The sequence below is a fragment of the Pinus tabuliformis genome, chromosome 7 (genome assembly GCF_031772625.1).
Source record: "Pinus tabuliformis cultivar Carrire ecotype Pingquan chromosome 7, CPIR1, whole genome shotgun sequence".
Lineage (NCBI taxonomy): Eukaryota > Viridiplantae > Streptophyta > Pinopsida > Pinales > Pinaceae > Pinus > Pinus tabuliformis.
The window spans coordinates 1595205332-1595229823 of record NC_142293.1 but is presented as its reverse complement, the minus strand read 5'-3'; the positions used below and the strand labels follow the sequence as shown (position 1 = coordinate 1595229823).

General features: G+C 42.4%; 1 protein-coding gene across 2 annotated transcripts in view; it reads left to right on the top strand.

Annotated features, from left to right (window-relative positions):
- LOC149254213 (uncharacterized) overlaps window positions 1-24492 on the top strand; it is a 231974-nt gene that overhangs the window by 88278 nt on the left and 119204 nt on the right. Inside the window, exons 2-3 of one of the 2 annotated variants that reach the window (XM_089460084.1) lie at window positions 6267-6298; window positions 6477-6837. In XM_089460084.1, the coding sequence (XP_089316210.1) occupies window positions 6592-6837 (246 nt within the window). In that variant the 5' untranslated portion in view covers window positions 6267-6298; window positions 6477-6591. Of the gene's footprint in view, window positions 1-6266; window positions 6299-6476; window positions 6838-24492 lie in introns of those variants that run through there. The other variant, XM_089460085.1, reaches the window with a different exon arrangement.

The window sequence follows — 24492 nt, the reverse complement described above, 5'->3', positions numbered from 1 at the left end:
TGAGGTCGTATGAGATGAAGAAGGGAGAACTGGTTGACACCTTCCTCGGAGGAGTGAATGAGATCCGAGATCAGTTGACTGCTATGGAGGCGACACCGAATCAGGAGCCGAGGGTGAGGACAGCCCTGAATGTTGTCTCAGAAGACTGGGAGGTGTTTGTCCAGAGTATACTAGGCAGAGGGACTCTCCCACCAGGGGACGAGATGTGGGAAGCTCTTCGCTAGGAAGAGATTAGATGACAGTCGAAGACAGGTAGCAGCAGCAAGGGGATCAAAGTCAAGCAGGAGGAGGAAGATGTGGCCCTAGCATCTGAGGGAAAGCAGGAGAAGCGAAAGAAGAAAGATCTCTCCAAGATCAAGTGCTTCCACTGTGAGGAGCTGGGTTATTATGCGACCCAGTGTCCAAGGAAGAGGAGTAAGGGAGAGTCTTTCGAGACTAAGGCAGCACGGACACAAGTAGAGAAGGAAGTTTTGACAGACGATGACTGTGCCATGAGTGCACACACACCACTTGAGCGGAAGTAGGGAGACATCGAGCTGTAGTCAGGCAGACTATAAGTGATGAGGGGCAGGATCCTTGGGGTACCTAGTCTCTTGGATTAGACCTTTCTACGGGAGCCCCGAAGAGGAGTAGCAGGATTGGCTGAGTCAGGTGGAGATGGATGCGGATGGAGCGACAAAGAGAGCTACAGTGCAGGAGTCCCGAGATAGCGCGAGGCTAGCAAGCTGTAGCAGTGCGAGAGGCACAAGAGTGTTGCACCAGTGCAGGATGGCACAGAGAGGTGTGCAACGGTGCGAGATGTATGGAGTTGTTGTAGCAGCGCAGAGGTCAAAGAGGGAGCACTTGTCAGCGGCAGAGGGAGCTTCAACATCAGTGGGTGCTCTAGCCCAACAGGGAGGTCAGATTGGGAGATCAGTTACTTATTTCTCAGTAATTGAGTTGCAGTGCAATAGTGGGCAACACGATGCAACATGATGAGAGGAGGTGCAATGTGGATGCAGTGCTGGGAGAAAGGACAAACAACAACACGGATGCAGAGGGAGCTGTCATACAAATGCAACAGTGGTAGTGGCAGTGGCAAAACCATGGGAAACAATACATGATGCAGTAGTGCAGGAAGGCCTAGCATCAACACAGGTACTAATGCCAAATGATCAGAGTAATACTCAGTAAGGAGCATTGCTAGAGCACAACCCTCACTAAGAGGGAGTGTTGATTTGGGGTAGCATTAGATGTGCTCTAGCCACGAAATTTGATGGAGAGGTTGGGGCACATGAGATCTCCAATACCCAGAAAGGGTTTGGGTAGCTTCTAAATAGATCAGGATATATTAAAATAATTAATATTTTTAATGGAGTCCCTAAGTCTAAACTTAGGGAAAATAAAATATTAATGTGTATTAATATGAATCTGTGTTAGAATGGTCCAAACGACATGGATCAAGCCAAATTTAATCTTAGCTGTTGATTAGGGACTTAATCTCGGTCGTTGATATGTCAATAGGAAAAGTATAAGTGGAGGCTTGAAGGTCACTTGGAGAGCACACTAGAGTGATCACTGATCAGTGATTGTATTCTCTAGAGCGGGGTTTGCTAAGAGAGATAGAATTAGTGATAGGGAGTTGCAGTTGAGGGGCATTGAGTACAGAGAGACAGAGAGGCAGAGATAGTGCCGGGGAGAGTGACGCGGAGCCATCCAGGGCTCACGCAGGGCCACTCGGAGGCAGCCGAGAGCTGCGTAGAGCCTCAAAGAGGCCATTGTTGCTGACGCAGAGGGCCAGAGGGCTAACATAGGGCCTCCTAAGGCTGACGCAGACCCATCCGGGGTGACGGAGGGCTAGCTCTGGGCAGAGAGGGGCTGACGCAGTCCAGAGAGAGGCTGACATTGGGGTTTCTGGGGCAGATTGGTGCTGAGGAGCTGCTGAGTTGTTGAAAGAATTATCTGGGGTTTCAACCAGGAGACTTGTTAGAAGCTGAGAGGTATAACTACCAAGGAAATTCTCCGTTGGGTAGGCGAGTTTCGGCACCCAGATTGTACTCTGATATTGCTTAATAAGAAAACCCTCAGATAGTTGCACCGGTTTTCCCACATTGGGTTTTTCCGGGGAAATTAGTCCAAAAATAATGGTGTCATATGGTGTGTTTGTTTCTGTTTCTTTTATTTGCTGATCTGTAATATGTTGAGCATGCACTAGTGTTTATTTTCAATATTTACATTGTAAATAACTTGTTAAGGAAAATAACAAGTAGGTAGGAATAAATCAGATAAAGTGCATGAAGGGTTTCTAATTAAGTAAACTTAGAAACTTCAACAACAGCTAGAGCTCCCCTATGATGATTCTTCTTCTTCTTTAGATTCGAGAATGTTCAGCAGATGAGCAGCAATATGACTTGGTTCATTGATCACGATGACGAGACTTTTGTGATGAGATTCGTGATGTAGTTGGAAATTTCTTCCTAGCTGAGAGGGAGTGTTAATTTGGCAGCTCAGGGACAAATTCCCTCCTTTGGACAACCTTCCTCATCCAGAGAAGACTCTCTTTGCCCTTGGAAGAATTTAATTTGGTCAAGGAAAAATATAATTTTTAATGGAAAACCCATATGTGCACAAAAGTACAAGTCAGCTTGGGCAAGCTAATTCGGCCACTTAAGAAGCATATAAATACATCATTTGTCACATCACTTTGGAGCATCACATCAACACATCTTCTATTCATCTATTGGTTCATACAAATCCGAAAATTGCAGGTTCTTGTCACATGTGCGAAGATGAGAGAGCCATTTCTGATTGGGCCAAATTCGACTTCTGCCTTGGACTTTGACCAATGTTGACTTTTGGTGTTTGGGCTTGGATGACTTGATTTTGAATTGGGATTTGCATTTGTTTGGGAGGCCGAATTATTTGGCAAGGAGAGCGAAGTTTTCTGGGCACTTTGACCTTGGTTGATCTTAGATTTGAAGCTGCTACTTGACCGCAGGGTTGATTTTTGACTTTGACCAATTTTGGAGGAACCTTTTGGGACAGTTTTGACTTGACTTTGACCAGCAAAAGAGGCTGAGTTTTCTGCTTCCAGGACCGAACCTTTTGGAGCTGATTTGACTGTTGAATGTTGACTGAATAGGGCATCATTTGCTGTTTTTAACTTTGACCAATTTTGACTTGTTGACTAGATTTGACTTTTGGGCTCATCTCTTCCATGTTGGTTAGTGGATTGTTGGATAAGTCAAAGAATTGACTTTGACTCTTTATTGTTGAATTGGAACATTGTATCTCTCTATTGAACATTTGATGACAATCTAATAGAAGAAGAATTTGAAAGGGTTTTCCCCCTTGTGGGTTTTTCCCTGGTTTTTGACCAAATCTTGTGTCTCTTTTTATTGCTCTTTGCTCTCTTCTATTGTACATTGGATTGACTGTTCTATCTACAATTTCTCATTGTCATTGAAAGATGAAATTTGCTTAAAAGTGATTGCTAATAGAAGAAAGAATTGGGCTAAGTGATTGTGATAGCATAGAATAGTGGAAAATTAACAAGAGTTGCCAGATGAGACTTGTAGATTAGTCCACACTTAGAGATATGTATTTAAAATGTTGTTGGAACGCCAGATTGAAAAACCTTCTCCCCGGCAATGGTGCCGAAAAATGTTACCGACTTGATTAGCAAGGCTGCTAAGATCCCGACAGCCTCACTGGATTGGCACACACAGGGTGGGGACCCATTGTCACGTCAGCTCTTGCCCCCACTGTTTAAGCCCAACAACTCCTAAATGGCTAAGGGAGCCTTCCACCAATATTTCCCACTACTCCGGATATATGACCAGTGCCTTGAGTGGATTCAAATGGGTTAAGGTGTTCTCTACTTGTTTGCTGTCCCTACTGATAAAACAGGGAAAACAGAGTGCAAATTTCTAACGGCAAATGTCATTTTCAAAATCATTCAAGATATGGCTTATGACCTATGGATTTTGATTTAAGGGAAAAATCCTAACATTTTCTATGATTATTTCTTTATTTGGTTGTACGGTTGAAGATTTATGAGTGAATTTAGCTTGATGTTCTGTATGACAGACAGCTAAATCTGCTTAAAAACATAGGGGCAACAAGCTATTTTATGTGTTTTGGCCCACTTATGGTGTAAATACACCTCTTGGGAGTTACCCACGAGTATAAGGGTGCAATAGGGTATTTGTGGATGTTCCGGGGAACCTCCCTTCTAGCTTTGTATGACTGAACTGTGAAAATGTAATTTCTAGGTGGCTGGAAATTACTTTTCAGAATTCTTCAGTTATGTGATAAACTCAGAAATTTACAGAGTTAAGATTTGTGAAACACCATTAAAGAGCAGGAGAAAGGTTGTTGATGTGATAGTGGCAACTGATCCCTTGTTGGCTTAAGGTTTGGTTTTGCCTAGTGGTGCTTTGCACCAGGCTCGCTAGAGTTTGTGGCATTAGGGACAAATCTAGAACTATCAAAGTTGGTCTCATGATAAGCCTCTCTTGGACTATAGGGCTAAAGAATTATATAACAAAATTTTCTCAAACCTCTGATTACATTCACACTTAATAAAAGATGGGCTATTCAAGATCATGAAACCAGGTGGATTAGTAGATGTTTGGAGATTTGGAAGTCTCATTTAATACTAGGGTGCTTGCATGAATGGTCCTTAACCAAAATTTAATTGTTAACTGTATCACTTTAGTCTAACAATGATTTGTCATTGGTGATGAAGCATGCTTTTTGACAATGTAGACTTGCTAGATGTTTGGGAATGGTTTACTTGAGAAAATGCCAATCTGTTATTGGCCATTTTGGAAATGGGTCGATGATTAAACAGCATGGTAGAAGAATAGGGAATACCATAACATTGACACATATCTATTTTCTATGGATGAAGAGATGTCATGCAATATTTAATGGTGATGCTTAATCCTTTCTTTTCAGTGAGATAAGAGTATGTAGAGCAGAATTGACAACCTAAGGTTTAGCCAAATTAACATTTTCCATGAGGATGTAAATCCTATTGAAACCATGTCGGATATGCGGATATTCCTTGCCTATGTAGAGAGTGGTGGTTTGTAATATGTATGTTTTTAGCCTGGGTCAAGGATGTAAATGATGTGATGTACTCTTTGCTGTTTAATAATGTCATATAAAATGCATTTTTCAAGAAGGGAAAATATTAAAATAATAAATGATTACATGGAATTTACAAAAACGAAGAGTTATCCTTCCAGCATCTATACTACATAATGAGAAACAAAAATAGAGAATTGACAAAACTAGAACAATTTCTCACAATTTGAGAGGTGACAAAGGACATGAGATAATCAGAAAAATCGATGTGATAGTAGAATATGCTTAAATATAGATAGGATACATGGAAAATAAATAACATACACGGCTGAGATATTTAACCAAGATCAGAATTAAGAGAAGCTCAACAGTCTGATCATTCTTCATTAGATAGTGAGCAGAATTTAGTATTTACCATTGTTAGATAAACAATGCCTGGTAGGAAAATCACAGAAATTGTGTGTGTGTGTGTGTGTGTGCATGAGAGAGAGAGAGAGAGAGAGACTGTGTCTCTGAGATGATAGATTTAGTGACATTAAACTTATACTATTATATTCGGTGTTCCAATAGGCCAATATTTGCAAATTGATAAGTACTTGGTACACTTGTGATATGTACAAATCTTATTCTGAAGATTCTTCTCACAATGTGAAGAGGTGTGATGTCTAAAAGCCTTTTGTCAGGCTTCACTGACATCTGTCACTGGTGATGCCCAACTGATGGATGTCTTCTGCAAGAGAGGTTTGTCTAGTGACGTATTGAATCCAGAAGCATAGTTTGCAGAATCATCCTAAGCAAAGCACTGATACGTCAAGATTTTCTAATTTAACAAACTCAATGCCCTGTTAATAGGTTTGTGATAGGTGGGAATATGATATGTTTATGCAAATCATGTATTCGAGCTATTTTCGATCCGTGGTTTTTAGGTTAAGAAGGAAAAAGTATTGAATGATTGGATCATAACTAAGGATGTAAACCATTTTTTAAGGTTATGCTTATTTGGCATCAACTAGAGAAACCACTGTACACATCAAAAAATTAAACAGTTTTCTGTGCATCTCTTGCAGTTTTCTTTGTATCTCTAGAGTTATAGCTTGCAATAGGTACATCATCTTTGATTATTCTGCCAATGAAACATGATTCTAGTGGGAGGGTTTGGACTAATTGTGATGCTTATATCATTCTTTGTGCAGGCTATAATGATTTTCAATCATGCATATTTTTGGTAAGTATATATTTGTTCCTTGATCAACCAGAATGTCTAAAAGTACGTACTATTGTTTCTGTTTATGAAGGGTTGTTCTCTTTACTAAATACAATTTTACATTTTCTAGTTGCATTCACACAGTTAATTTTTACATATTTTGAACTTAGTTTGTCTAAAATAATTCTATTTTGTGCAGGCCCCAGGGTTTTTGTCATCTTTGTGTGTTCACTTTTGCATCTACCTCTTAGAGTTTTAACTCTCAAACTTGGATGAGTAGGTAGTGCCACTACAAGTATTAATAAGGGAATACCATGGTGGGATCACTGCTGGATCTCATTGGAAATATTATTTTCTTGGTCACAGAGCCACTGTCCATGGTCAGGCTTTTATGGCAACTTTGCATGAGGATTGTTTGCTTTCTAACTCTTCCATGGTTTGGACTTTTAAAGTTCATCTTTGGTTTATATTTGGATATATGCTGGCATTTAATATTATGGGGTGTTTCAGTGATTTCAATTCCTATTCGACTGCTTACTGCCTTGCAAAGAGAGAAAGTGGTTAGTTATCCACGTATCCTTACTAATACTATTCTTCAATATACGTTTGCATACATTTGCAAGAACATTTGCATTCATGTTAAGATAAAACTATGACCTACCATCTTCATTGAAGTTGTGGTCTCCATAAGGCCATGGATATCTGTAGCAAACACTGAAATGTTAAGAACAAGGCCTGTCATGTAGTGATGCAACAAATTATTTGCAGTGGATATTTTTGTTTTTGAAATTGAATTTTACAGTTCAAATGGTTAAAAAATTCCAGTGACATATAAGCATGCATTCACACTAAAATAGAGTTGAAGCTTTGACATATACATCTCGTGGGATATTTATTTTATGGGTCTCTGATATGATAACTGTCGTTCTTGGTGACTGGTTACTGCAAAGATAAAAAATAATTTGCACGAGGAGAAACTTATGAGGTTTTATTCGTCTGGTGATTACCAAATTCAGTATATATACTTGGATCTTGATGACCCGACCCCAAAGAATATAATAATGATACAATAGAACATTGTAGTATTGTACAACCCTCTCAAATGATCTCTTAACTCTAGTTAGTCCCATGCCATAATTGTTGATTTTTGTGTAGCATCGGGAGGTATTCCTGCATGCCAAAAGGCCTCCCTAGTCGGCCAAGGAAAATTGTGATAATGAAAAATCGAAATTTGTATTTTTGGGCTTCATGTAGGTCTCAAATGGTTAAGTCAGCCCCACAAATGAATGGGTGTGACCTTTGGTCAAATTCCACCCCATTTGACTAGTATAAATACATATGTGACTCCTCCACCTGGAGCAATTTGGATCATCCAAAATCTGTGATCTAACAGCCACATGTGGGAGCAGAAGGACGAATTTACAGAATTTTGACTAATTCTGAAGTTTGACTAAAGTTGACTGTTGACTTGATGATTGACTGAGCTGAAGCTCCCATTTGAACAAGTTTTGACCTGCTTCATTTGACCAAGATTCTGGCTGTGTTTGACTAAGAATCTGACCAAGCTTGACCACAGAAAAGGGGCAAGTTTGACGACAGAAAAGGGACTGGTTGACTGCAGAATGTCAATTGCAGGTCTGAGTTGACCACGGGTCAATTGCAGGTTCCGAAGTTGACCACAGGAGATAAGTTGACCAGCCTGAAATTTGACCAGAATTGACTATTTTGGAGGTTTGACTAGCATTGACCAAGCTGGAATTTGACCAAGTTTGACTGGTATCTTGGACTTGGATTTTGGCACAGATTTCTAAAATATTCTTGAATTGTAAATATTGCTGAATAGCAATTTCTCCTAAGAAGAAAAATTGCTGGGTTTTTCCCAAGGTTGGGATTTTCCAGGTTAAATTTGTTGTCTCTGTTGTGTATGGCTTGTTGGAATTTCTATGTCTAACCATTAGAAATTCTTCCTGTACTATCTGATTTATTTCTTCCTACTTGTTCAGTTACTTAACAAGTTATTTACCATGTAAGTACTGAAAATAAATACAAGTACAGTATCAACACATACAGATCATCAACTGAAAGAAACAAGCACACAAGTGACACTGTTGTTTTTGGACTAATGTCCCCGGAAAATCCCAATGTGGGAAAACCGGTGCAACTATTTCGGAGGGTTTTATTATTATGTAGTTTCAGAATACAACTAGGGTGCAAGAAATGGCTCACCCAACAGAGAATGCCCTCGGCAATAGTACCTCCCAGTCGGAGGCATATATTCCAGCTAAATCACCGGATGAATGATCCCACAGCAACAATACAACTTCTATTGCTCTGGGTCACCCTATCTAGCTCTCCAGCTCCAATCTGTCCCACGAAAATCTCCCAACGCTACCTCTAGGGCTTGCGTCAGCTTCTTTGGCCCAACATCAGCATATTTGGCCCAGCGTCAGCCTCTCGGGGCTCTGCATCAGCCTCTGGAGCCTCTCCGTCTCACACGCTGGCCCTCTCTGGCTCTGCACAACTCTTGGTTGCCTCTGCGTGGCCTTTGGCTGCCTCTGCGTGGCCTCTCGCTGGCTCTGCGTCAACATCTCCCAGCTTCTGCGCTGATCCTCCCGATACTAACTCTACCTCTCTTCTATGTATTTACTGCGCCTTAGCTGCAACTCAGATCACTTCACTCTATTTCCTCAACAAACCCTACCCTAGAAAATCTATTTCTTGATCTCTCTTGGTGTGTTCTCCAACTGACCCTCAATCCTCCTCTTATACTTTTCTCGTTGGTCTCTCAACGATCGAGATTAAATCTTTAATCAATGGCTAAGATCAGATTTGGCTTGGTCCATGACTTCTGGACCATTCTAACCCAATTTTATATTAATACCCATTAATATTTTATTTTTCCTAAGTTTAGACTTAAGAACTCCATTAAAAGTATTAATTATTTTAATATCTCCCGAACCGGTTAGATTTTGCCCAAACCATTTCTAGGTCTTGGAAATCTCATGTGCTTTAGCCTCTCCACCAATTTTCGTGGCAAGAGCACATCTGATGCTACCCAAAATCAACACTCCCTCTTAGCGAGGACTATGCTCTAGTAATACTCCTTACTGAGTATCACCCTGATCATCCAGCATTGGTCCCTGTGCTGATGCTAGGCCTCCCCGCACAACATCCTCTACACTGCTGCATCCTGTATTGCTGCCCATGGTCCTGCCACTGTCAATGTTGCATTTGTACGACAGCTCCCTCTGCATCCGTGCTGCTTCCCATGGCCCTGCCACTACCACTGCTGCATCTGCACTGCATCCCCTCTCATCATGCTGCATTGTGCTACCCATAGCACTACCACTGCTAACTGCTGCACTGCAACTTAGTTACTAAGAAGTAAGTAATTGATCGTCCCAACTCTGACATCTCTGTCAAGCTAGAAACATTCCTGATGCTGAAGCTCCCTCTGTCGCTGACAAGTGCTCCCTCTATTGACCTCTGCGTTGCTGCAAAAACTCCATGCATCTCGCACTGTTACCTCACGCTGGCCTGGGACTCCTGCACTGCAGCCCCTCTATCACTCCATCTGCATCCATCTCTACCAACATTCGCCAGTCCTGCTACTTCTCTTCGGGGCTCCCGTAGCAAGGTATAATCCAAGAGGTTGGGTACCTCAAAGATCCTGCCCCTCATCGCTTGTAGTCTGTCTGACTACAACTCGATGTCTCCCCACTTCTCAAGTAGCACATGAGCACTCATGGCATAGTCGTCATTTGTCTCCACTTCTTTCTGCGCCTTTGCTGGCGCTGCTTTGGTCTTAGAAGCCTCTTCCTTGCTCTTCTTCCTCGGACACTGGTTCAAATAGTGACCCAGTTCCCCACAGTGGAAGCATTTGACCTTGGAGAGGTGTTTCTCCTGCTTTCCCGCAGATGCTAGGGCAACATCCTCCTCTTCCTCCTTCTTGATCTGATCCCCTTGCCGCTGCTTCCCGCCTTGGTCAGCGATCTGATCTCTTCTTAACGAAGAGCCGCCCACAGTTCCTCCCAATCCGGAAGGCTCGACTTGCCCAGTAAGCTCTGGACAAATACCTTCCAATCCTTTGAGACCGCGTTCAATGCGGTCCTCACCAACATCTCTTCATGCAGCATGGCCCCTATGGAAGTCAGTTGGTCCCGGATCTTTGTCAATCGCCTGAGGAAGATATTTATTTGCTCTCCCCTTTGCATCTAGTATGACTGCAACTGATTTTCTAGAAGCATCTTCCTATGCATGGAAGTATGCTGATACAACCTCTTCAGGGCATCCCACATCTCATTTGTCGTGCCCTTCTCGGCAATATGTGGTACCACATGATCCTTGACCCCGTCAAGAATGATGCACTTAGCCTTGACCATTGCCTCCTTATACTTCTCATTTTCAGTCAAGTCAACTGGGATAGCTATCATTTTCAAGGCGAAGTGTTTGATGCGATAACTGTCTAGAATGGACAAGATCCTGGCCTTCCAGACTACGAAGTTCGAAGCTCCGTCCAGTCTATCCTGATCTCTTAGCTCATTCACTGCCATTTCGCTGCTCCTCTTTCGAATCTTTCGAGTCTCTCTACTTCCTTCCTAGAAGTCCTCTGATTGACTCCTGCTGAGTCTCTCAACTTCCCGTCTGGAAGTTCTCGGTTTGACTCCCTCTGAGCCCTGATTTCCCTTCTAGAAATCCCTCTGCCAATGTCGAGATGCCCCACTCTGATCGTTTGTGCAGTTGCACCATTGATCTCGATTTCTTGGCTAGAAATCCTCGGCAACGGGTGAATGAATTCATTCAGTGGTATAAGGGGCTAAAGTGATAGGTTTTCCGGTGGATACATACATTGTAGTTCTCCTGTTCCAGATTCGTCAGTTGTGGATTCATAGCGAGTAGATTCACCAGCATCTAAGGCGTATAAGGCAGCAGGAGGAAAGGCATAGGCCGTTAGAAGGGGCAACAAACAGGGGCAGGCACTAAAACAGATACTAAAATGGGTAGAGCAGGTATGGATGAATGGGACCAACCCTCTGGCTTTTGACTGGCCGGAAGGAATGCCTAAGCTTCATATGAATTGCTGGCTTTATATCAATGCGGCTTCTAAGGCCTAAAGCGAGCAACTCCCTCCTCCTCGGTCTTGCCCTGTTAGGTATTGTTCTGACCACAGTACCCCACCATCTTCGCTTCGCAACTTACCCACAGCCTCCTATGCCTCAACAATATGAAGGTTAGAGCCTCTAGGCTTTGCGCAATCCCAACATTGGAAAATCTGCACCTCGTGGCCACAGCGTCGATCCTTCCTGATTGAGAAAGATGACCGAGCACTGCGTAGGTTAGGTCTACTCCTCCTTGCCTCAATGCTAATCCTCCTCCTGGCTCGAACTGATGACGCAGGCTCTTTGCGTCACCTCTTCCTTGCTGCTTACTGCTAGGAACAACTTCTGTCACCCAGGACAGTTGTTTCTGCTGCTGCTTCTCTACTTGGCTGATGCCTTCAGTTATCCTGTGATCTGCAATCACGCTCTGATACATGTTAGAATTTCTAAGTCTAATTGTTAGAAATTCTTCCTGTACTATCTGATTTATTTCTTCCTACTTGTTCAATTGCTTAACAAGTTATTTACCATGTAAATATTGAAAATAAATACAAGTATAGTATCAACACATACAGATCATCAAATAAAAGAAACAATCACACAAGTGACACCGTTGTTTTTGGACTAATGTCCCTGGAAAAACCCAATGTGCAAAAACCGGTGCAACTATTCAGAGGGTTTTATTATTATGCAGTTTCAGAATACAACGAGGGTGCCAGAAATGGCTCACCCAATAGGGAATTCCCTCGGAAATAGTACCTGCCAGTCGGAGACAGATATTCTAGCTAAATCACTAGATGAATGATCCCACAGCAACAATATAGCTTCTGCTGCTCTGTGTCACCCTGATAGGGACTGCGTCACCCTATCCAGCTCTCCAGCTCTAATCTGTCCCACGGAAATCTCCTAGCGCTATCTCTAGGGCCTGCGTCAGCCTCTCTGGCCCAGCGTCAGCCGCTCGGGGCTCTACGTCAGCCTCTAGAGCCTTTGCGCATAGTTTTAAAAACCGGCCTAGCTAAACAGTTACCAGTCTAACCGGCTGGTTAGCAGGCCCACTGGTTGGAATTGGTGAAAAAGCGGGGTTTAATAGGTTGTGTGGCGAAAAAATTGACCTAACTGGTCCTAAACCGTTCTAAGCGGTCCTAACCAGTACTAACCGGTCCTAACCAGTCCTAAACCGGCCGGTTACCTGCCATGCCCACCGAGTACCCACAGTGTGGCTTTTCCAAGGTAGTTTAGGGGTTTTAGAGGGAAATTAAGGGTGCTTTCCCTCCAAAAACACCCTCTCCAAGCCTTTAAGGAACAAAAATGGTTAAATGATCTTGTTTTCTTGCAATACAACCTTCAACTGAGGAGGAACCAAATGATGAACAAAGCACCTGATCTAGATCCCATTGTGTTGGACGATATTGATCCAACATCAGAATGGGTGGAGGAGACTGAAGATCCTGTGTTTGAGGCTGATTTTGATATCGACATGGCTTTAGCGGGGGATGAAGCAGATTTTGTGGTGGCATTAGAACCAGGATCAGTAGCGGCATCAAGGAAAGGCAAAGAACCAATGGAAGGCACTAGTCGTGCAGGTCAACAAACTCATGCTTCCATTAGGTCCACTTCTATTGTTATTGGTGGCATTGCTACTGAGGTTGCAGATCAGGCTGAGGCATCCTCAGACTCTGAACCAGATGATGTCTATGTAGCTCCTGATGATGATCCTGTGGCTAGTAGTGGTGATGAACTTGATGATTGATCATGTGTACATTGTAGACTTGTAGTAGGCCAATGGCCTCATAGCTTGCAGCGTTGTTTTTGGACTTTATAGGCCATTTAGAGCCTCATTGCTTACGTATTTTGCTATTTTGTCGATGATATGTATCGCACTTGGTGCCATTTCGATATATTCACCTTTACATGGTATATAAATGAGCAAACTTTGCATATTTTGTCTCTATTGGCTTGGAATCATGGTTTTAAATCTTAAAAATAGTTTTGTTTCATTAAAAATTAATTATTTAATGTATTTTTCTAAAACCGGTTCGTTTAGACCAAACCAGTCCCGGTTAGACCGGTTCCAGTTGGTAAACCGGTTCATTAGGTGGACCGGTCCGGTCACCGGTTCCGGTTTTAAAAACACTGCCTCTGTGTCTCACACGCTGGCCCTCTTTGGCTTTGCGTAGCCCCTGGCTACCTCTGCATGGCCTCTGAGTACCTCTGTGTGGCCTCTGCATCAACCTCTCCCAGTTGCTGCGCTGATCCTCCTAGTACTAACTCTGCTTCTCTGTTATGTATTCACTGCCCCTCAGCTGCAACTCAGATTGGTGTGTTCTCCAACTGACCCTCAAGCCTCCTCTTATACTTTTCTTGTTGGTCCATCAACGGCTAAGATTAGATTTGTCTTGATCCATGACTTTTGGACCATTCTAACCTAGTTTTATATTAATACCCATTAGTATTTTATTTTTCCTACATTTAGACTTAGGAAGTCCATTAAAATATCTCCCAAACTGGTTAGATTATGCCCAAACCATTTCTGGGTCTTGGAGATCTCATGTGCTTTAGCCTCTCCTCCAATTTTCGTGGCTAGAGCACATTCGATGCTACCCCAAATCAACATGGATGTCTCTTTTGATCCTACTGTTTTCACTGCAATACTGTTGAGACTTTCTATGTGTAATTGCTTAATGATATATGTGACATAAGATAACTTGATTGGAAATCATTGGAAAGTAATTATCAGATCAAAAGATCAGTTTCTACAGTGCATTATTGTAGAAAATTCAACATGATTTCAGAGCCTTGATAAAAGAGTAGCCCTTGAAGTATCTTGAAGAGGCCAAGTTTAGGAGAATGTGTCTATTGTGAAGAAGCCAAGTATAAGAAGAATAAGGTCTGATCTGAGCCAAAATTTTGGCCCTCCTAAGGCATGTTCAGAAGCAATGTTTTGGTCCTACTAAGACACTTTTTTTTCGGCCTGTTCTAAGGCCACTTTTGAGACCAAGTTTGAGACAAATTTGAGTTCAGGTTGAGGCATACTTTCGCTGATCAAGGAAACTGAGCTTATCGTAGATTGAAGGGCAAAATTCAGAATTACTTTGAGGGTTAATTAAGTAAAAGTTCAGTGTAATGACCCATCTTGGATTATGCATAAAATATGATTATTAGCATACATACGATAGCTACATTGCATGCCTCACATGCATTGCATTAGTATACTTACTAAATCTATATATATATATATATATATATATATATATAGATATATTGAGTGGGGTACTTAATGTATGTACCACCATCATAATGCATATGACTATATTATATAAAGAATAGGGTAAATGCAATATATTGTACATGATACAAGGGAATCATAATGTATATATTATAACTAAAAAAATAAACTATTATATATGTATATGTAATTAAACACATATATATATGGGAATATATTGAACATATATAACATATATAACATATATACCATATATTATAAAAAGGGAATTAAATATATATTAATTCTTATTCAAAAGAAGTCGTAATATATTAATTAAAGGTAATGAAATACAACCATTTTAAAATAACCCATTAAGGCATTTTATGAAGTCCTCTTGTTAATAGAAGAAGTGACCTCACACAATGAACTCACCGTGTCAATAGAAGATGGTGACCGCCTCTGCAAATTCCCAAAAGATACCTAATTGAAGGCGGCAGTGAGATGGGGGGCAGTGACGAACTTTGGGAATTTAAGGAGGGAGAGTTGAATACAGAGGGGGGAGAGTTTTGGACAGTGAATGAAATTTCGAGGGAGCCATAGATAGAGAGGACAAAGAGGAAGAGTGGGCCTTAATTGTTCTTGAAGTTTTGGGCACAGGGGCAAGAGTGCTTCCATTTTGAAATACTTTGGATGTGGGTATCGAGATTGTGCCCAATTTGGCAAGGATGTTTTCGTCATTTTGGTGACGGGAGAAAATTTGGTGCTACAACAACTTGGGATCGACTTCAAACACAAAAGCCAAGTAGGTACCCATGAATTAAATTGATAAATCCTTGTTTAAAGTTGTAGTTGGTAAATTTTGGTAGAATTTTACAAATTTAATTTGGGTTTGGCCATTAAATCCAGGCCTTCAAGGCCTATTCCAGCTACAAGAATTCAGGGACCGATTTATCCTTGTATAGATCACAAAACGAGGCCTGTTTGGACCGAGTTATCCTGTATAGATCACAAAACAAGGCCTGTTTGGACCGAGTTTTTAAGGCAGCCAAGAAGCTTGTTTAGGGCATAGGAGGTGGCAAATTGGGCCTATTTTGAAGCAAAAGGAAGGCTGAATTTTGATAAATGTCTAGGCCAAAATTTTAGGGCTTGTTTAGGCTTGTTATCAAGGGAAGTTTTGTTGAAGAATCTTAGGGCAAAGTAGTGTAGTGTGATTCTTCGTTACTTGATAACAATTTGTGGAGTATTTTTACTTTTCCTTAATAGCTTATTCTTCTTCTTCTTCTTATTAGTGCATATGTGTGTACTTAATCAAACTGCTACCAAAACATAAAAACAAGAACACAAGATGTTGGCTCTCTACCCGGGCCAAAACCTCTCTTCTCTTGAGAGGAAAACCCTTTCATGAATTTCTCTTATTGAAGCTTCTATTGATTAATGTCAAGCCCTAGACCCCTGACAAGAGTATCCTCCAAGCACAAGTCAAGTCCTTCCTTCTTTCTGCACCTTATTCGCTGGCACTTTGTTTTTTGGCACTTCATCCTCCTTCTGACACTTCGTTCTCCTACTTCTTGGTGGTAGGCTCTTTTATGCTAGTTCTAGAAGAGATGTTTCTTCTTGATCCTAAGTGTACCTACTCACATAGGATGATGCTTTTCTTCTCTTCACCAATCGAGCTTCATCTTCATGTAAGATTGTAGACTTGATGTGATAGCACTACAGCCCTAAACCTCGCACGTGTGGGAGTTCTCGCGGTGTATTTGGTTCCTTTCTCCTTCGTATGTGAGAGTCTTTTCTTCTCTCCCATGAGAGGCCTTATAGGCCTAAGTTTCAAGCCCAAATAATGAGAAGTATGGGACTGTTATATTGCTGCTGATATGTCCATAGAAAGCCCTCCTTTTCTCGCACGTGTGATTGCGTTTTTCCCTAGAAACAGTCCTTCAATCTTCGCTTAGAATTCTCCCTCCTTCGCTGCACTAGAGGCTCTTTATCTTCGGCTTGTCTCACTCTAATCTTGGCTCCTTGTCTTCGCTTATTTCAAAGATCCTTGAATGCGTTATAGAGGAGTGGACAACCTCTATATATAGAGGTTTGTCCCTCCATTTAGGCCGACTAGAAGGCCGACTTGCATCGGATGTGATCTAGCCATGAAAATTGGTGGAGAGGCTAAGGCACATAAGATCTCCAAGACCTAGAAATGGTTTGGGGAGATTCCACCCGGTTGGAGGGATATTACAGTAATTAATATTTTTAATGGGGTTCCTAAGTCTAAACTTATGAAAATTAAAATATTAATGGGTATTAATATAAAACTGGGTGAGAATGTTCTAAATGACATGGATCAAGCCAAATCTAATCTTAGTCGTTGATTAGAGACTTAATCTCGGCCGTTGAAGACTCAACAGGAAAAGTATAAGAGGAGGCTTGAGGGCCAGTTGAAGACACACCAAGTTGATCAGTCAGTTCGATTTTGTGGAGCGGGGTTTGTTGAGAGAATCGAACAAGTGATCTGTTGCAGCAAGGGGCAGTTCGACACGAGGCCGAGAATACATAGCAGAGAGGCAGAGATAGTGCCAGAGAGACAGCATAGAGCCTGGAAAGGTTGATGTAGAGGCAGCTGGGTGCTACGCAGAGGCAGCTGGGAGCTACGTAGAGGCTGAAGAGGCCAGTGTGGGTGATGCATGTTGAAATTTCTAAGTATTACTCATTAGAAATTTTATTTGTATTCTCTGGTTTATTTCGCCTACTTGTTTAATTACTAACAAGTTATTTAACCATATAAACATTGAAATAAACACAATACAGTCTCAACAATTTACAGATCAACAGCTGAAAGAAATAGACAAACACACAAGTGACATTGTTACTTTTGGACAATCGTCCCTAGAAAAACCCAACTTGGGAAAACCGGTGCAGTTGTTCTAAGGGTTTTTATTATTAAGCAGCTTTTCTGAGTACACTGGGTGCCAAATTGGCTCACCCGACAGAGATAAAAAATTTGGCAGTAATACTTCTCTTTGGAAGTAGATATTCAGAAAGTTTGCCCCACGAAATCCTCTCCAGCACAATCTGAAGCTCTGCGTCAGCTTGAAACCCTTTGCATTATCCCTTTGAGGCTCTGCGCAGCCTCTCTGGCTCTCTGTGTCACTCCTGCAACCTCTGCATGGATGATGAAGGCCTTTTTGGCCTCTGTACAATCACTGTTGGCCTCTGCGTGGCGCTCCCTCTAGCTTTGCATCTGTCTCTCTGCTTCTGCGCTGGTTTCTCGGCACTATCTCTGCCTCTCTGCCTCGTACTCACTGCCCTCGCTGCAACTCTGATCATTGATTCGATTTTTCTTAGCAAACCCTACTCTAGAAAATTGAATGATTGATCACTCTGGTGTATCTCCAACTGACCCTCAAGCCTCTCCTCTTATACTTTTCTGTTGAGTCTTCAACGGTTGAGATTACATCTCTAATCAACGACTAAGATTAGATTTGGCTCGATCCATGTCATTTAGAACCTTCTAACCCAGTTTTATATTAATACTCATTAATATTTTATTTTTCCTAAGTTTAGACTTAGGAACTCCATTAAAAATATTAATTATTTTAATATCTTCTTAACCGGGTAGAATTTCCCCAAACCATTTCTGGGTCTTGGAGATCTCATGTGCCTTAGCCTCTCCACCAGTTTTTATGGCTAGAGCACATCTGATGCTACCCCAAATCAACACTCCCTCTTAGCGAGGAATGTGCTCTAGTAATGTTCCTCAATTGAACATCACTTTGATCATACGGCACCGGTACCTGTGCTGATGCTAGGCCTTTCCACCCAACATCCTCTGCACTGTTGCATCCTGTACTACTGCCCATGGCTCTACCACTGCCACTGCTACATCTGTACGACAGCTCCTCTGCATTCCTGCTGCTGCTGGTCCTTTCTCCCAACACTGCATTTGCACTGCAGCCCTCTCTCATCATGCTGCCCATAGCACCACTGTTGCTACTTCTACACTGCAACTCAGTTACTGAGACGATGGTAACTGATCTACCCAACTATTGACATCCTTTTCAGGCTAGAAACACTCTCGATGCTGAATCTCTCTCTGTCGCTATCTCGTGCTCCCTTTGTGCTGTTGCAACAACTTTGTGCCTCTCGCACTGCTGCAAACACCTTTGTGCCTTCCTGCACTACTGCAACCTCCTCTATGCCTCTTGCACTGCTGCAATCCCCATTGCGCTGCCAGAGACTACTGCATTGTAGCACTCTTTGTCGCTTCATCCGTATCCGTTTCTACTGACGTCCACCATCCTACTACTGTCACTTTGGGGCTCCCGTAGCCAGGTATAATCCAAGAGTTTGGGTACCTCAAGGATCATGTCCCTCATCGCCTGTAGTTTTCTTGACTACAGCTCGATATCTCCCCACCTCTTCTCTAGAGGTACATGAGAACTCATGGCACAATTGTCATCATTCTCTACCTCCTTTTTCGTCTTCGCTGGTGCTGCCTTGGAGTCAAACGCCTCTCCCTTATTCTTCTTCCTGGGACACTGGTTTGCATAATGGCCTAGCTCCCCACAGTTGAAGCACTTTATCTTGGGGAGGTCCTTTTTCTTCCTCTTCCCATGCTCTCCCGCAGATGCTAGAGCTGCATCCTCTTCCTCCTCTTTCTTGACCCGGGCCCCTTTGTTGCCGCTTCTCGTCTTGGTCAGCGTCTAATCTCTTCGTGTCGAAGAGTTGCCCACAATTCTTTCCATCCTAGAAGATTCGCTCTGCCCAAAATGCTTTGGACGAACGTCTCCCACTCCTCGAAGCAATTTTGCACGAAGCGGGAGCGAAGCGGAAGCGTTTTTTGGAAGCGGGGACGCCGAAGCGTCATTTTCCAAAAATCTAGGAAGCGAAGCGTCCGCGGAAGCGTCTGCTATATATATATACATATTTTATATTTTTTTTCATTTATACTCAAAACAAACATCCCAAATACCAAATTAATTGTAGAAGACATGAAAACATGCATATTTTTGCATAAATCAAGATAGATATAACATCCATTGTACATTAATGATCTAGAATCTAGATTCTTCTCCTCTTGTCTAGCCTTTGCCTCTACCTCGATTGTCTAGGGATATTAGTCAACATTGCCCAATTTTGATCAAACTACCTAATTCAAGACTTAAAACATGGTAGAAAAAGCTTAACATGTTTGATCGATGATTTTGACTTGATTGAAAGGTAATTTTTTGCTAAGGGCGTGCCGCGTGACAAAGGAGTTCAACAATTAACACCACCAACACCAGGGTACATATAGGGCTTGGTGCTCTTGATTAAATGCTAATCGCATACCTTCATACTTGATATAATCTAATGAAATGCCACAATCCCATTGATCCTGAATACCTGAAAACTGTTAAGTCTGCTAAATTTTGAATAGGATATGAAATTCTATTTTCTCCATATGAAGTCCAATGAGGCTGGAACCACTCTCAAACATCCTGAGTCATTTCATGGTAATGTTAAAAATTTAAGTAAAAGGATGAAAATGAAAATAAAGGAGAATGTCACTTTTACTTTAAGAATTTAACATTACCATGAGGGAGCATCTGCTATATTTATATTTTTTTTGCCTTCATTCGTCACCCTAACCCAAGGTGGACCCACCCCCAACAAGCAAACTCACCTAAAATTTAAAAAAAAATTGAAAAAAAACGATTTTCTAAATGCTTTTCCGGAAGCTTTTCTGGAAGCGTACGGAAGCGTCTGGGAAGCGTACGCTTCTGACGCCGAAGCGCCATACGAAGCGCGCTTCGGCGCTTCGGAAGCGGCGCTTCCGTACAACGCTTCCAAATTTCCAGGAAGCGGCTAAAAAAACCGAAGCGGCGCTTCCGAATTCGGAAGCGCCGCTTCCGTCCAAGCTTCCTAGGCGCTTCCGTACGGGACGCGCTTCGGGGCTTGGAACCAGGGGGGGGGGGCGCTTCGTGCAACACTGCCTCGAAGATTGCGTTCAGGGCAGTCCTCATCAATGTTGCATGAAGCGGGGACGCTTTTTGGAGGCATCATTTTCCAAAAATCTAGGAAGCGAAGCGTCTTGGAAGTGTCTCCTATATATATATAATTTTTTTATATTTTTTGCATTTATATTTAAAAGACATCCAAAATACCAAATTAGTTGTAGAAGACATGAAAACATGCATATTTTTACATAAATCAAGATAGATATGGCATCCATTGTACATCAATGATTAATTATTCCAGCATCAACCATCTACAATCTAGATTCCTCTTCTCTTGTCTAGCCTTTGCCTCTACTTCAATTCTATAGGGATTTTAGTCAACATTGCCTAATTTTGATCAAACAGCTTAATCCAAGCCTTATAATATGGTAGACAGAGCTTAACATGCTTGATCAATGATTTTGACTTGAGTGAAGGGTACATAATTGCTAAGGCCATGACAAAGGAGTTCAACAATCAATAACACCAACACTGGGGTACATATAGGGCTTGTTGCTCTTGATTAAATGCCAATCACATGCCCTCATACATGATATAATCCAATGAAACGCCACAATCCCATTGATCCTGAAAACTGTTAAGTCTGCTGAATTTTGAATGGGATATGAAATTCTATTTTCTCCATATGAAGTCTGATGAGGTTGGAACTACTCTCAAACATCCTGAGTCATTTCATGGTAATGTTAAAAATTTAAGTAAAAGGATGGAAATGAAAGATAAAGGAGAATGTCACTTTTACTTTAAGAATTTAACATTACCATTAGGGAGCATCTAGGATGCGTCTATGGAGCATCAAGGGGTACATTGGGAGTATTCGGAATTCTTAACATTACCATTAGGGAGCATCTAGGACGTGTCTATGGAGCATCAAGGGGTACCTTGGGAGTATTCGGAAAGTATATTTCCTCATAGAACAATTCGAAATTTCAAAAAACAAAAAAACTAAAAAAACATCGCAGAACCATGCACCTTCTCTCGGATTTGCTCAAAATCCGGGGGGTAAATACGCCCAAACCTCCATAGATCCGCACTCGATCCTTTCCCGATCTACAGATTGGGAAATAGGAGCTGCAGATCGGGCCCCCACGAATCCAAAATTGCAGGAATCACAAAAAAAGGAGGAACTGCGATCCAATTTTCCGATCTGCGGTTCTGCCGAAGGATCGGTGGCGGATCTGTATGGGATGCGGATCTACCTTTGGATCCTTTGGGGTGGGCGGTTCCTGCAACACTAGTGGTCCTCACCATCAATTCCTGATCCGACGTGGCCCTTATAGAAGTCAGCTGGTCTCGGATCTCTTGCAACCTGCTGAGGAAGTGATCTATCTGCTCCCCCTTCTGCATCTGGTACGACCACAGCTGATTCTCCAGTAGCATCTTCCTCTACACAGAAATGCCTTGATACAATGTCTTCAAGGTGTCCCACATTTCCTTTGATGTCTCCTTCTCGGCAATATGCTAGACCACATGATCCTTGACCCCATCAAGGATTATGCATTTCGCCTTGGCCATCGCATCCTCATACTTTTCGTTATCAGCCGGGTCGACAGGGATAGCCATGGTTCTCAAGGCGAAGGCCTTGATGCGATATTTATCTAGAACGGACACGATCCTGGCCTTCCAGATCACAAAGTTGGACGCCCCGCCCAACGTATCCTGATCCCTCAATCCATTCATGGCCATCTCTCTGCTCTTCCTTTTGACTCCTCTGAGTCTCTATTTCCCTCTGGAAGTTCTCTCTTCGACTCCCTCTAAGTCTCTACTTCCCGCCTAGAAGTTCTCTGCCAATTGCCGAATCGCACCTCTTCGATCTCCTATGCACCTGCAACACTGATCTGGATTTCTTGGCTAGAAATCTGCCTAGGTAGCGACTCCCTCTACCTTGGTTTTGCCCCATTAGGTACTGTTTTGTCTCGGTAGCAACAACACCCCACTAGCTTCACTCCCCGCAATCTGCCCATAGCTACCTATGCCCCAACAACTGAAAGGACTAAGCCTCTAGGCTCTGCACAATCCCGAGAAGGCTAATTTGCTCCCTTGGCCAACTACGTCAACCCTCCTGGTCTCAGCGTGGCTCTTTATGAGCCTCTTCTCGCTTCTTCTGCCCAGTGTTGCGGGGGAGCGCCCCCCCCCTTCGAACCCGCTCCCGTAAAAAAATTTACGCTCCCTGGTCTGTCAGGGAGCGATCGCTCCCGCACTCCCGGAGCGTTTTTTAATGCCCGGGAGCGATCGGGGAGCGATCGCTCCCATCGCTCCCGGGCATTAAAAACGCTCCGGGAGCGATTTCAGCCGGGCCGGGAGCGGTTCGGCGGAAAAAAAATCCGCCAGACCCGAAATTTCAAAAAAATTTAGAATTTTTTATTTTATTTTATAAGCCCAATGGGCCAAAAAAATTTCATTTCAACTTCATTGAGCAAGAGATTGAGAGCTGGAGCAAGAGCAAAGGAGCAAGGAGCAAGAGCTGAGGAGCAAGGAGCCAGAGCTGAGGAGCGAGGAGCAAGTGCCAAGGAGCGAGGAGCAAGCCTGTAGAGGTAAGTAACTTAATCATTTAGTTAGTTTAGCTGGTTAGGTAGTTAATTTGGTTAGTTTAATTTAGCTGTTTGAGTTTAAAGATCATGTATTTAAATTAAATTAATAAATTAAATGAATTAATCCCAATAAACTAAATTAATTTGCAGATTCAAGACTCAAACCCTACAAACATCAAACACCATGGACCTGGGGATATTTATTGGCATTTTCCTCTTCCTGGTCCCTTTTATGGTTATTATGGTGGTGGAGGGTAGGAAATGGAGGGGGCCTGAAACTGAAGAGGTGGATGAAGAAGCCGGAGGAAGTCAAATGGGTGAAAAACCCAGTGAGGAGGAGGTGGAGGAGGGTGAACATGACCCTAAAAAAACTAAACAAGACCAAACTCCATTGTGGAAATATGTTCACAGGGCTGAAACAGGGAGAGGGGGTGGAACCACTAAATTTCATTGCCCCCATTGCAACACTGATTACACAGGCTCATACACCCGTGCTAGAAGACACCTCTGCGGGAAAAGGCCATGGGATGGAGAGAAACAAATAGGAATCAAAACTTGTGCAGCAGTGTCAACAGCAGATAGAGCCAAATACATAAAGGAAGAGGAGGACGCCCAATATAGAACAAAAAGATCAAGGGGTTTCTTTGAACCAAGCTCACAATCACAAAGAACTCCTTCAGCATCCTCCCAAGGCAGTGGATATGGACATGGAGGCACAGGGTCATCATCTTTAAGGCGTAGAACCATATCAGATTTCCTTGATGAGGGGTGTAGGAATGATGTGGATTCAAAAGTTTACAGGTTCCTCTATGCATGTGGGATACCATTCAATGTTCTACGCTCACCTTATTGGCACGAAATGGTTTCTGCCATAAATGATGCCCCTAAAGGATACAAGAGCCCTGGGTATGACAAGGCAAGAACTGTTGGCCTTGATCATGAAAAAGCAAAAATATCACATTCTTTGAATAAAATGACAAGTTCTTGGACTGACAATGGGGTGTCCATTGTATCTGATGGATGGACAAATGTAAAAGGCAAGCCATTGATAAGTGTTCTTGCTGTGTCTGTTAGTGGTCCCATCTTTCTAGCTGCACATGATTACTCAGATAAGTTCAAGACCGCTATCAACATTGCAGAAGCATTGCTTGAAACAATTGAGCGTATTGGCCCATACAATGTCATCCAAGTCATCACTGATAATGCTCCTAATTGTAAGGCAGCGGGAGCAATTATTGAGGATAAATACCCGAACATATTTTGGTCTGGATGTTTGGTTCACACATTGAACCTTCTGTTGCATGATATTGTCAAAAACAAAAATGAACAATACCAATGGATTGGTGATTTGTACAAGAAAGGAAAAAAAATGATAAAATTTATTACA